The sequence below is a fragment of the Molothrus ater genome, chromosome 8 (genome assembly GCF_012460135.2).
Source record: "Molothrus ater isolate BHLD 08-10-18 breed brown headed cowbird chromosome 8, BPBGC_Mater_1.1, whole genome shotgun sequence".
Taxonomy (NCBI): Eukaryota; Metazoa; Chordata; class Aves; order Passeriformes; family Icteridae; genus Molothrus; species Molothrus ater.
In genome coordinates, this window is record NC_050485.2 from 22,699,338 (window position 1) to 22,714,306 (window position 14,969).

Below are 14,969 nucleotides of genomic sequence, written 5' to 3' on the forward strand. Positions count from 1 at the left end.
CTTTTGCCACAAGCAAAGAACATTGATATGCTTCTCCAGTTACTTCAAGCTTGCTACGGAATTAAGAAAGTAACTTAATATGAGAAAATTCACTGGGCTACAAGAAAGTCTTTAATGCTTTCCTGAAGATTTGATACCAAAAAAAAGAGCATTAAAGAATGATGAAATACTGCAACATCACTGCTTCAAGCAGGCTCCAAACCACTCCATTCTGCACTAGAAAATGCAGAAGCCATGCCTCAGAGGGGAGTTTTCCTCAAACCATGCAAGCTAATGAGGATCAATCAGAATCCATTGAAAAAAACGGACTGAAATGTGGATGACTCAGTGCTGCAGAAGCTGTTGCTGGCAATGTGGTTTCTCCTTCAACTGGCAGTAAATGTGCTCCTTAACACAACAGTCAGAGTTCAATGAAGAGTACCAGTTTACCATTTCAGATGGCAAGTAGGACATACTTCCCCAATTCCCATAGTCACTAAGTACACATGGAAATGTCTCTCAAAATCTTCAGAAATGCAAATGTCAGTCCTACCAATATCCCAGCACAATGAATCACTGTGCAGCTGACTCATTTGACCCCAAATATCAATGCACTGCATTAGCAGAACAGTTATTGTTCATAGCTACCATCAGTAAGGACACCTTAAGCTTAAATAAATTAATCTTTCCCTTTGTAATATATGCCTATTTTAAGTAATCAAAAATAATTCAAGTAGAAAGGAAGAAGTCTCAATTTGAGTTTATAAATTACTTTCCATATATGGCTAAGCTTAAAAGATTTGAGATTCCTTCAATAGCCAAAAGCTCAAAAATTAGGCCCATATGATTTAGTCAAATTATGCAAATCAGGATTAGGAGTCTAAACTCTGCCTGTTGTCTCTAGAGTCCTCTTAGACGAATAAAAAGTCGTGTTTCCCCCTCCCCCACAGAAAGCCCCACTAAAAGCTTGGATCAGCAAAGGAGGCCTGGCAGGACACCTTCCAGAGTCCATCAATGCTACTGCTGTGTCAGCAAAAAGAGTTGCACCAAAAAGCTGCAAGACACTTAAACCTCCTCTGGGACTAAGAGGATTATTTCCACAGCACTATCCTAACTCTGGGAGCAAGAAGTAAAATGTAAAATAATCTTTGCATGCTTTCCTTTAAGGCGCATAATGAACTTACCCCAAAACAAGTGAAAATTTCAGTAAGATTCTGGCCTTTTCTTTTTCTCTGGTTTTGAAAGATGCTGGTAAATAAAACTCTCTGCCACAGGTTAGGCCAGCAGTAGCATAATCTAGCAGCATAAACCTCAAAGTAAATGTTCATGCTACAATAAGCTCAAAAAAACAAGTTCTCTGCAGAGATACTCATAAAGCCCTCAGCCACTGCAGTTTATAAAATACCTCAGAGTTTCCAATGTGAATATAATATCTCTGGAGCCCAATCTCTGCTGTTATGTCCACATGCCATCAAAAATGCTTGCAATGATCATGAGATCCTTGTCTAGGTTTCTTGATGCTCACCCAGCACCTGTCTTACTCTCTACCCATGGGAGAATGTCTGCATTTTTTAAGATTCACTGTCACCCAAAGGGTCTGAACAAACTGGTTTGGCAGAAAACTGACTCATGACAGAGAAAAGCCTGAATCTAACAAACTCAGAGATCAAAGGGAAAAAAAGGTTTTCCTTTATCTGCCTTTTGACTGATAGCTTACTTGGATAATAATTTTCTGTAGTCAAAATGTCCAGACTCCTGCTAACAAAGCTGAAGTAAAGAATTTCTGGCATCAATTATCATCATGACAATGAACTCACCCTCTCAGTCCTTTAAGTGGCACACAGAAAATTTAGATAGGAGGGGAATCGCAAGTAGCCAGACAGAACAGCCAGACTGGAGATGGTGTGATGGATGCTGTTTGCCAGATATAATTAAGTGGTATCTTTTTGACACAATTTAAAACCAATGAAAAAGATGATGGTATCAAGCCAACTTAGATAAAATAATTGTATCAAGGTAAATGGAAATGCCCCAGCTGCCCTGAATCTATACAAGATGGGTTAAAATACCAGAGATCAGAATGACAGAGGAGAGGCTTAGAGTATGAACCAGAATAAATAGAGGTCAAGCAGGCAAGTAAAGGAGATGCACACGCACACAGATGGAGAGAAAAGGAGTGGGGAGAGACAGAAAGTACCTGGAAAGCTGGGAGTGCGCCAGTCCCTGGGTTATACAGGCATCGCAGCGAGGGCATGCTGTCCGCCAGGCTGGAGCAGCCCAGCCACAGAGATCTGGGCATAGAGCACTGCAGAGAAAGGACAACTATGAGATGGGACTGTATGAGACAGGATGGCACAGATTACAGGAACTTTTAAGGCTTAGCCAAATGGCATCAACACAACTGCCCTTTAAGAGAGCACTGACTGCTGAAGCATCTTTTTCCTTGAGAGAAGCTTTACAGATGGCATAGTAGCAAAAGAAAAAGGCACTATGGATCAAGAAAGTAAATTTTGATTAATATTCCACAACAATGTGTTGAGTTTTCCCAGTAATAGAAAGTTTATTTCCAATTAATCAGACCTATTCTCTATCCACAGCAATGCTCCAGGCAGAACACAAGGCAAGCAATTGTGCAAGGAAAGCAGAAAAGTAAATGGCAACTTTAAGTGTAATACTTGCAGGGAAAAAAAAAAATTGTGTTTTGTCTGTAAATAGCATAAAAGGAAAAACCTATGATCCAAGGTGAATAGAAAGTTTGTGACACTTTTATAAGAGTCTCATGTTTCTGCTTGCCTTGTTGTTTGTTAAATAAAATACATTTTTTATAAGAAATTGATTCAGTTCCTACAAACAGAAATTCAAAAAAGGAGCCAAAGCAGCCAATCAAGGAAAATACTAGCCATTTTGATAGTTAAAGCCATTACCCCTTGAAATAGAGAGCTGCTTATTCATTTTACACCACTACTATTAAATTTAGGGATGCATTATGATAGCAATTGCTTCTACCAGACACAGAGTTTTTGATGCCATAAGCAGTACTGCATTTGTCTAATTACTGGCAAGGCAGGAAAAAACAAGTGTATTTTAAATTGGCAGATAGCCATGAAAACCGAAGGATGTGATAGATTAGCTGCTGGAGATTTTAAACCCTCATATGCTTCTTTTTTGCAATCCTGCCCCCACTTTTTTTTTTTTTTAATAGAGGGGGAGGGGATGGGAGGAAATTTGAGTGGAAAGGGCAGCTGGAATGGGTATGAAATGACAGCTGCCTTCTGAGCCTCCGTTTCTTCCTGCTCTTGAGAGGGCTAGAGAACCTTGCGCAATCTTGCACTAAATGAGTCTGTAAGAGCAACATAACCCATCTTTGAATGAGCAGAAAGGTGATCACCAACATCCATAATCTGGTCCTGTGCAGACAGACACAGGGATTAACCTTGTCTGTCACCACATTCTTTGCTGTACTTTGTTGCAATTTACACTGCTGTTCCAGAAATAGTATTTAAGGACTGCTGGGGAATATAACCTATAGAAACATTCTCAATAGAAGTTTATGATACCTTAAAATACATTCCTCACTGCATTTTCATTTAAAAAAAACCAACCAAACAACTCTTCCCTTTACAAAGATAATGAAACTCAAGAATTTGAGTACATCATAGTACTACATATCACATGAACTTGCTACTTGTATGTAATGCCCCTCCTGAATCCAAAAAAATTACAAATTACAGCCGTAGTATTGTAACAAGCTACAAAAGTGAGCCATACTTCCTTGTCCACCATTCTAACCTCCCAAACACTCCCACACATAAAAAACCTTCCAAATGCCAGCAATCTTATCTTTGCAATGTAATATGTATCACTACAGCTACTGAAAACTGTTGTGACAATACCTTTAAAAAAAATTAATACATGAAATGGACATCCATGGTTAAGCATTTCACCAATTTTATTTATTTATTTATTAGTCTCCAAGAACATCACAGTAACAGGAGATTCACTACATGGTTCCTCTAATGATGCAGAGCAAATTCACTAGGTGAGGATCAACTGCTTACTATTATCCATCCCAGGATTCATAACATAATACAGAATAAATGGGATGATTTTTTTTTCATACAATGACAGAGGAGAGGCAGCTATCGTTTATTCCATATTCTCAAGCTTTCCCATCCCTTGGGCTGCCTCAAGTTTTTGTACTGTGATAATGAACTCAAAGAACTGATTGCCATTAAAACTGACTGACAATATAAAAAAAGAAGTTACTTTAAATATTTGTACTGACTCAAGCATGGAAAGGTACAGAGACAGGAAAAATCAGGAGCACTCTGTCAGTGGAAAGGCAAGCTTAAGTTGACTCAAGGTTTACGTGAGATTACAGCTCAAGTCAGAGTCATTACAATCTGCAGGTAGGGCAGTCTATTGTGCCAGGGAACTTACAGGGCAATGAAATGTCTTCCTCTAAAATTGCCACAATAACAAAGGAAAACACTGAAGGGCTATTCTGCAGAGCTCTCTGTCCAGCAGAGGATATCATTCCTCACCCATGCACTCCTGCCATTTAGTATTGTTCCAGAGTTAGGAAGTACAAAGTAAAAAACTACCAATACCTTAGATGATTTCTGAATCTGTTCCAGTATATAACAAAATCTACATTAGTGGCACAGTTCTGTTACCTATCTCAAAAACATAGGCGTGAAGTTGCACAGTGTGGAAGGAAATGTCATTCTCGTACTTGCCTTTTACCTATTGAAGGAAGCAGAGACACTAAATTACTGCTGGTGACTGAAAGAGGCTTACTCACAAGCCTGAACAAAAGGCCCCAGGTGCTTCAATAGAAACAGCTTGTGTGTAAATCAGATGAGTGACCCACCAGAACAACTTCATTTAGAGCCTGATCTCTGAAAAATCTCAACAGCCTCTATCCCCATGCACTGAGCAAGCCACGTGTCAAACACTCACTTTTGTACTGTCAGCTCCACAAACAAGGGACTGGCCTCAATGTTCATGACTTGAAAGCTGACTGAAAAAATCCTCCCCTGAACTCAAGTCAATCTACATCGATTCATCAAAACAAAGATACAGAAGCACAGTGCTTGGACCAGAGCCAAATGGGAATGCTGGTATTGCTTGCTAAGTACAGGGCCAGGATGCAGAATCTCTTTACTTTCCTAACTCCCAACTGCATTAATACTTCGATGTCTGCACAACTTTCAGATCCAGAGACGCAAAGCTTTTTATTTAGAAAAGCAAAGCATCTTTAATACACATTGAGTGGCATAAAACAGGGAATTATTTGATGAAAAACCCAATTTCTTTTTCCAATTGATTTTAAAATCCCACTCCCTGAACTCTGAAATGTATTTTCCCACTAAACAAACACAGGGAGTACAGTTTCAAACAAGACCAGCATCCTCCTTCTGACAGAGGCTGGTTCCAGCTGCTCCACTGGTGATTAAAATGGGTTTGCCTTACTTTGAATTAAAATAGGCTAGAAGCATTGACAGCCTCTGCCCGAGCTGAGTGGACAGTAACCATTAGCTGAAGGGAAGATGTATTTTAACCTATTCAATTATTCTTGTAATTATATTGCAAGAACATTTTTTGACTACATCAGATGTTCTGCCTCTAATAGTCTACCCTCTCTTCCAATTATCTGATGTCCTAAAGACAAATTTCAATACACACTCAATGGCTAAATTTTTGCCAGTGCTAAAAATTGGTTATTTACTTTATTTGCTACTGCATTACAAGATTATACATTACCATTTCAGACTGGGTTTTTCTTATCAAATTTGTTCTCTTCTAGTCCTTCAGCAAATACAATATACTAGTGGTAACTAACACAGTTTTAGTAAATTGTGTTACAGGTCAGAAATATATCACCTTGTCCTGTAAAACTAAGTGGCTCTACACAGGGAAAAATAAAGCTCTTGAACTACTACAGTTCACAACTACAATGCACAGGTATGAAAGCATAAACTGACTATACTGAGCTCACTGTAAAACAAGAATGACCAAAAGAAAATCAAACAGTAGTTGAAGGATATTTTCTTCATAGTCACTTCAGAGAAATTAATTAGACAGTAGTATAGAATTACTGTCTCTAATTGTGGCACATTTTAAAATAGTGGGGTATTACCTACTACCCCTGTAAGAACCCTGTACTGAACTTTATGATAACCTGTGCACTTGAAACACCTTTGATTTACAGGCAGCCTAATAACTTTTTGTACATCTTCACAAATTAGTGACAAAGCCAAAGAGGAAACCAAGTTTTCTCCCCAAGGGCTGGTGTTTGGTGTACTGTACATAAAATTAATTTCAGATGCTAACCATATCTATTGCAGTCCTTCCCTAGTTCAGAATTGTTTCCAGTACAGAATTCAGCACCTTACGCAGGTGAACTCTAAAAATAAACCAATCACAATTTCTAACTCTTACAAAAACCAAGACATGAGGGGAAACGAGGCCCTAGAAATTCTACCAGCCAAACTGGAGCAGATAAAACATACGGGATGCTCTGAAGGGTATTAGAAATGTATAAACCAGATGTGAGCTTGATATGAGGAGACAGATCACCACTTCAGAAAGCAAATACGGGATGGCTGGCAAGAACAATTCTCCCTGAAAGTCTCTTTCACACTACTGTTTCCTGCATGCTCTATAAAACCTAATTCTCAGGAAACATGCCTAAGGAATTTTAATCCTTTATCAAACACACGCTCAGATCTTACTAGGATTCCTAATATTCAGAATTATTTTTATCATACACTACAAAAAATGGGAGAACAAACTTTAATACCTTTCAATCTCACTCTGTTCCTCTTATACTTTTTTTGGCCACATACTTAACTAAGCCAATGCCAAAAATATAGCATACATCACTTTCACATTGTGTTCAGTCTGCACTATTCCTGTCACCACAGAATGCAACACATTGCATGAAACATATCAGATAAGGCAGCTGCTATTTACATTACAAATGTTGGTCTCATGAAACTTAATAACAATGCCAGAAATTTACTTCTGGATGAAAAATTATTTTGGATCCTTTCCCTGGTCCACATATCATTCTTTTAACCTCTCACATACACATAAAAATGAAATGGTATCTCTTATTTTTCCCTCTACTGTTCTGAGAGGTGTTTTCTGATTAAATATATATAAGTATTAAAAAAAATACTCCCAGTGCATCTTGTATACTTTCGCAATTAAAAAACCTGCCATGCATATTTCATTTTTTAGCTTTGGTAGCTCTTCTTATCTGAAAAAAAAAGTATATAATACAACTTCTAAAAAAGCTGCCAAAACAGAATGAGAATATTCTTTTATTATTTATTTTAGTAGATTTTGTGGGGCTTAGTTGTTTTTTTTCTTTTCCCCTATCCCAACAATGGATGCAAGGCATACTAAATACATAATTACATGAGAGAGCCACACAGCTTTCAGAGGAGCCATTCAAGTGAATTGTGTAAATAATATGCCTTTAAAAACCCTAACATATGAATACAGATTTACCAGTTATGAAGTAGTTATATACCTGAGAGACAAGAATATGCATTTAAAAAAAATTCTGCCCAATTATGAACTTACCAAAGAGACTAGCATGTCTCAGAGCAAATTAATACTTTTATAACTTTTGGAGAAAGTTTTTTGCCTGTTTTCACTTGAAAATAAGAAAAACATTAAAAGCTGTCTTAATTAAGACAAAAAAACAACAGTCAAAAGCCATACAGTTAAAATTTGCACCTCCTTGCATTCCAGACCAGTTTGCCACACTTATAACTAGGTAATTCTGACTTTATCACTGGCAGTTTTTCTTGACAGTCTTTCCACAGTAAGAAAATTAATTTATAAAAATAAAGAGACAACTGTAGTAATCCTTGGAGTGTGACCATGGGAAGGATCTCACAGGGCTCAACCAGCCCACCAACAGTTCTAACTGCACATATTGCACCAAATGGTGAAGGGCCAGATGTGGCTGCTGTAACAACCAGTGCTTTGCACAATTCCTCACCTTCTACTGTGTTCAGACACCTTGGTCACATATCCACAAGCATGTATGGGTATGATTCAAAGTGGCTTGTGCTCCTGCTTTGCCATAACAAAAGCTGAGCTATCTCATTAAAGACCCTTGGATCATTTTTCATGAATCAAGCAAACCAACATTTCACTTTGGGAAAGCTGAGCGTATTTTTCTGGCACAACCAGGGTCTGACTTCCAAACAATTAGGTCTCACAAATCAGCAGCTGAAACATGCTACTAGATTCAATTATAACACTCTTCCTAGACTCCAAACTTAGGTAATACTGGACTTCTTAGCCTGGTACAGATCACTGACTTCAATGCAGCAGTTTTCCCCTTCACCCTCAGGGTGTTACCACATTCTGCCAGCTTTGCTGTGCACACAGAACTCCAACTGCTGTAAAGGGTTCTTTTTCCTTCAGCCACCCACTTTGCGTGTAATTGCTCAGTAAATTTTCCTTAACGTACGCATTATGCAAACTCTTCTCTAACCTTCTGGTAACTCCCTAGCTCACAGTAACTTTTTACAAGATATTCCAGTTCACTAACTACTTCTAAATATCAAAGATAAGACACATGGAAAAGGATTTACGTATTCAGATTATCCAAATAATAACTTACCTGAGTGGGATCTGGGAGAATCAAATCACAGCTTTTAGGTAAATGTTTGTGAAGAAATGTTTTCCCCAAGAGTGGTTACTGGAGTTCAACCTCTGTGATTTCAAGTCAACAGAAATTACATGCCCCAGCAAGGGGCCAGCTGCCATTTATAAGGTGTACAAGATCCTCATTTGCCAAGTGTTTGAGGAAACTTATATGGATCACATCTGAACTCGACAATACTAATGTTTTCATAATTATAGCTCTTCAATGCATGAAGCTGATAAATCTAAAGCCACGCAGCTGCAGAGATTTAAGATTTAGGTGCCATACCCTGCTTTAAGGAGTAAAACTTGCAGGGGCTTGTGTGTGCTTCTTTAAACAACACCAAACTTAGTAAGAGCAATCTCACCAAGGTCTAAAGATGAAACTATGTGAAGGCTTAAAATGGAGATTTTACAAGACCAAGTGGACTTGGCTCTTTGGTAAGCAAGAAAACACAATTGCCACGAAGCTCCGTTATGTCTGATCTTAGAAATATCTTCCAAACTTAATGATTCTATAATTCTGTGTCTAAAGCCTGATCAATAACAATTCCTCATGAGTTTGGGCAGAGTAACACAGCATACTAAGGAATGTGTTGAAACCCCTTCATCTTGGAACATTTCTAGAACTTCTCTCTATTTTCATGACACAAACTGCAGAGAAAAAACGTACATTGGTGGAGATATGAAACAGAAGTTTCATTAGGTTTTTCCCTCATCTCTAGCTTTATTTAATTCCATAAAATCTCTGAGTTATTGTTATGCACCTACCACACAAAAGTGTTTCAAGGATAAGTGATATGCCTGCAGAGCGCTTTGAGGACATAATGTACTATATGAGTGCCAAGTATTAATAAATGAACTGCAGAAAGAAATCTTATTTCAACTTTCCACCCAAGGAGTTAGTATCTGAATTTTAAAAAGCATATGGATCCACTGAAAATAGATGTTTTAGAAGTTAAGAAAAGGATGCTAAATGACAAAATTACAAAACCAAAATATATCCAGAATAATTTCATTTTTCTCTCAACAAAGTGCAATTTTAGCAGAAGAATCTTGGTTTCACCACAGTCCTGGTTTTTACACTCTCTTTTCCAGCTGACTTGACTGAAGTGCAGACCATTAATATCTGAAGTGCCTTGTTTTGATTATACTGGCCTTTGCTGGTACCAATCTAGTTAAGGTATCACCAAGAATTTCCAGCATAAAACACATTTACAGGTTTATAACTTGGCTTTAAAAATTCTACTACAAAAAGACAGTGGGAGGCAGAAAGGCTCAGATGAGTGCATTACATTACATATCCTACGTGATGCATACTTGCTCACAATGCTATGAAAAAGGGAGGCATTAGCTTTAACTCTGAATTACCATGTTTCAGAAGCCACCTAAAAATGATACTTTTACTTCCCTGTTTATGTAATCAAAATAAGCTTTTTTAAGTGTTTTACCTAATTAGCTTAACTTGCCCAGTTTCATAGTTTGGCTTAAATTATAGAAAGTGCCCATATAATATAGGAATTAAAATGTCATGTCTATTGACTGTATTTATACACAAACACTCCCTCCCTGTTTCCCTTCGGAAGTCAATTGTGGCTTGCCTCCAAAGGGGCAGCATCTAGGTGATGGGATGTTACAGACTGCTAGCAAGTCAAAAGCTTAAACAATGATCAAGGCTAAATAAAACAACTGCATTTTCTACAAAAAGAAACACCTAAACAGGAAAGAGCTAGAGTAAAGAGAACAATGCAGGTTACTTAAAATGCCAGTCCAAAAGCAACATGTATTTCTGGCCATTGGTATTGTATTCCTCTAGCCCACATAAAAACACAACACAACTCTCCATTACAGCACAGCATCATTAAATATAAAACCTGCCATTAAAGGGCAGAGGGTAATGACATCAGTGTGGGCAACCCATGCTCAGGTAGTGTTCAACTATTATCATCAGTTTAAGAAGGCTGAAAATATGCAAATGCAGCCAGCACTGGTTTTAGATAAAATTGTCAGTTTTATGGATATTTATAGTGTGTGTCCAGTCTTGCAGAACTCCATCTTCCTCCACCTCATCTGTAATATAAACTGCTTCTAGTCCACATTAATACAATATGTTACTGGGATACTTCTCACATCCTGTGTAAGTCAGACACCAGATCAATACTCAGCCCCGCTGAGGAAAAAAAAATCATTAAGTTAGGATCTGGTTAAAAATACAGACAACAGGAGAATAAACCTGATGCACAGCCCCCATTCCATCTGGATGCAAATGTAGATTATGCTTTTACATACATCAAAAGTGGCTTTCTTTTCAATACATGGTTTTAAGGAATCCTACAGGTAGTACTTTTGATAGATATCCTATACGAAACCAAACTCACCTCAAAAAAATTTAACCTCTCTGCTTCTCATGAAAGCTCTTCCCAGCCTTTGTATCAACTGCCTTACCCTTCTACTTCCTGTGGTGAAATCACAGCACGAAATTGGAATAGCAAAGCTATTTCCACGACAGTATCTGCTGATGACAAGCACAGGTTTATAACTTTTCCTTGGATCAAGGAGTAAGAAGATTGAGATAGACTTTAGAACGAATATCAATAAATTAAAAATCAAAGGGAAAGCATGCTTACAAAAAATATCTTTTTCAAAAAGTGCAAATTCTTCTATTATTTGAGGTTGCCTAGTGTAAAGCCTCCTTGGAAATTTTACTGTGCACTTTACCCCCTTGGTATTTTTCAGAGTCCAAAAAGCATATATCCAACCTGCATCACGGCACTGGTAATATAAAGCTGCTCTGTTGGCCTCAGAAGTAAAAGGAAAACAGAACAGCCACACAACCCTCTTCCTATTGTTCTCCCAATCCACATAAGAAACAGAAACTGATGCCATGCCCCATAGGTCAACAAACTTGAGCTCTGTGAGACAATAATTGCAGAGTTGAGATTCCTCTGAGACACCTTGCCTCCGGCTCAGCAAAGTTTAAATCAAGAAAACAGAAGCTTCAATGTCCCAACTGACCTTCACTGGAGTGGACTTGAGGAGAGAGAGAGAAATGGTCTCTCGGAGAGAAGCTCCAAAGCACACTTCACCCTTGCAGCACATCACTCATTCAAAGAAATGGCTTGCAAATATAAGATTTGGTGCCCATCTTCTAATTGGTGTTGAAGCTCTGTCAGTAAGCTGACAGCAGTAAGCAGCTTGCACAAGCACACTGCTACTTACTGCTTCTAAGATACTGACACAAGACTGGAGACTATCAAAACCATCCTGTTAGCACCTTCAGTGAAACTCTCATATTTTAAGGGGATTTGCTGGTGCAGCTTTTCATTCTCACACTCTGCTCAAGTGAGTTGGCTCTTTGTTTATGTTGGGCTCACAGTACCACCTTGAAGATCCCTACACCACCACGTTTTGTCATTTCACAACTGCAGTTGCCATGACAACAGGATGCAGCTTATCTGTGCTGTTTTCATATTTCAGTTTTTGTTGCCATAACAACACATTCTGGCTTTCTATAGAAACAGCAACTTTAAGCCATGTATTCTCAAGGACACAGGATTCATCATATATGTTCATCAGAGAACAGATCTGTACAGGCCATTTATAAATTAAGCTATTTTTTCTGAAGGGGGATTTTTCACTCACAAAAGTGAAAAGCTGACAGCAATTGCTAGAGGCAGACTGCTGAGACATCTAAAGCCTGGCCTTTAATAATAGCCAGAGTAATATAGCACTAGGCCACTTCCGAGTGGGGACTCCCCACAGTGTCAGACTGTGTCAAACTGCACAATTGTTATGTGATGTGAGTAAGTGTCCATACTTGATTCACCCAGGCAGATCTGAATTAGATGCTAGATGCAATTCTCTTGAGTTTTAACCCAGTGGCCTCCCCATTATTACCAGCACCACCACCATGCAGCTTTGTGTTTGAAGGCCCATTTTAATTCTGTAATTCAAGCTGTTGTTGTAGATCTGTTTTCAGACTCTGACCCTCTTCGCTTCCAGGTGACTGCATTTTGAACTTTTATTTACAGGAAGTGCACATTCATCAGACTGGTGAGAAAATGTTATACAAACACAGCATGCATAAACACAAAACAGTGATGGCTATGAGGTTTATCAGCTAACATGGCACTGTAACTTCATTACACCCTCATTTATGTACTTCACTAATGAGACAAGCACAGGTGTCTAACACGGTCCCTCACATGAGATGAATAACAATAATACAGTCCAACCTGCTTTAGCCATGCTTGGTATCCAGAAGATATAAGTTGAAATCCATCTTTTGGCATGTGTATTCGGGGCTAGGAGAGAATAGACATAAAGAGAGACCTCCTTTTACACTGGGACCTAGCTAACCTAAGTCTAAATTCTGGAGCACTTTAAACAATGCAGATTTTTTAAGCACCATATGAAGGTTTAGTCCCCAGATTAGTTCTCATTTACTGCTCTGATATCAGCTGCTTCAAGAACACTTTTTTAATGAAGCCACCATTTTTATGTTTTACACCATTTTACATTTCAGTCCAGTATATATATATAGGTATTTCTTTTAATTTCCACAAAAATGCACTTGGATAAGCACAGCCTCTGTGGTGGGTGCAACAGCAAAGACCAATGGTCGTTAATGCTTTTGACGCTACATAAAAAGCAAATGGTGTCAAAACAGCAGTAGTCAAGCTATGAATGTTTTCACAGTTACCATCCTCAACATGATCAAGACCAGACACTGGACAACATGAAGAGATGACAGAAAATTCCTGAAGAAGTGTAGCCTTAATACCAGGGTAACAGGTTATTATACTTACACACAGCCATAATTTTTGTGTCGAATCGACAGACAAATATAATCTCCCCCCCATTTACTGTTTTCATGCTTTATTGGATTGAAGAAAAGGCAAGACACCAAATTGCTCTAGAAACACAAAACATATATAGCATAACTTTCAGCTAGGAAAAAGTATGCAACAAACCCCAAAACACTGTCTGACGTGACATTTATTTGTAGTTCAAAGATACTCCCTCATTCAAGTGGATTCAAGTGCTCCCCCTCCCCTCCCGCCAAAACAGGAGATGCTTAGAAATTAAAATCATGCCTAAGCAACAGGACCAGATAGAACATCCACAAACACCAAGTCCAGAGATTTTTCTTACTTCTTGAAACAACTTCACAATCCCCTTCTTAACTCACAGTATCTCCTCTCCAAATCAGATGTGTGCTCCTACCACTCACTCCTCCTGGAAGGCTGGAAAAAGCTTACTCATTTCAGAATGGCTCTACTGAAGATAAGCTTACTCTCACTTGTTCTTGAGTCAACACAACATTTAGTTTGTACAAACTGCATCCACTTTGGTACTTGTAACACCAAAAAATACAATTTGTTGGAGAGAAAAAAAGTGTTATGGCCGAATGACAAACCTTCACACCTATGGTGGGCAGCCTTGGAATTTGAAAATAAAATAAGAACTAGAACGGACTAAAATTTTGCCTCTAAAGAGAAGTACACACTCAGGATTTTGCAGTATACTTTAAGCACTTGTTATTTTTGCTTCTCTCCAGTTTGAATTTAAATCCTCCTAAATCTTCCAAAGTAGTAGTAAGATTATGCCCTGGTGTCCTAGCCAATGATCTCAGTTGAACATGAATTTTAATAACCACCATTGTGCTGATAAATTAAAGTCAAGTATGTCTGGTTACTGCATTCACCTGCTGCGTTTGCACTTGCAATGCTTAACACATTAACAAACTCTGTTTTAGGAGACTTCTCCCACAGCTAGAAGCATCATCCTCCAAGACCTAAGCCTCCTTCAGCATTAACTTCATGGGTGGTTAGTCTCTCTATGACTGTAAAATGGGGACAACACTCATTTAACCCACCTCACAGGTTTGCTGAGTGGAGCCCTTGACATTTCTATGTGCTTTGGAAATGGAAGAAACTATATGAAGTACTGTATATCTAGCAAGAACACTACAGAAATACGTATACTTCTGGCTCAAGTGCTTCAGTTTCTTTTTTCAAAGTAGCACAGCCCAATATGTATCTATCCAGGAAAAAAATCAGAAGTCATCATAAGCAGAAACAATCATTTGAAATCAGTGTCACAAGTAGAGAGACCTGAATACCAGTCTCAGATGTGCCCAAGTTCACACAACAAATTGTTGTGATGCTAGAATCAAATTGCATTCACAATAAATTGTGAAAAATTACTTCATTTGTTTGTGGTTCTGCCACCTAACCTACAAATTAAAAGATAACAGTCAAGCTCTTCAGACCAGCAAGCTGCTTAACATGTGGTAGCCCATCACTCCAGAGCAG

The 14,969-nt window shown here is 38.4% G+C and overlaps 1 protein-coding gene across 9 annotated transcripts in view; it reads right to left on the reverse strand.

Moving 5' to 3' along the window:
- The window catches only part of BTRC (beta-transducin repeat containing E3 ubiquitin protein ligase), a 115,667-nt gene that overhangs the window by 86,062 nt on the left and 14,636 nt on the right, over window positions 1–14,969 (reverse strand). For 2 of the 9 annotated variants that reach the window (XM_054515642.1, XM_036385977.1), the window contains exons 2-3: window positions 12,888–12,956; window positions 2,177–2,284 (exon numbers count right to left, since the gene is read on the reverse strand). The exons of 2 other annotated variants lie outside the window; for them this stretch is intronic. In XM_054515642.1, the coding sequence (XP_054371617.1) occupies window positions 2,177–2,284; window positions 12,888–12,956 (177 nt within the window). Of the gene's footprint in view, window positions 1–2,176; window positions 2,285–11,667; window positions 11,799–12,887; window positions 12,957–14,969 lie in introns of those variants that run through there. 5 more of the 9 variants (XM_036385979.2, XM_036385980.1, XM_036385978.2 and 2 more) reach the window with 4 other exon arrangements.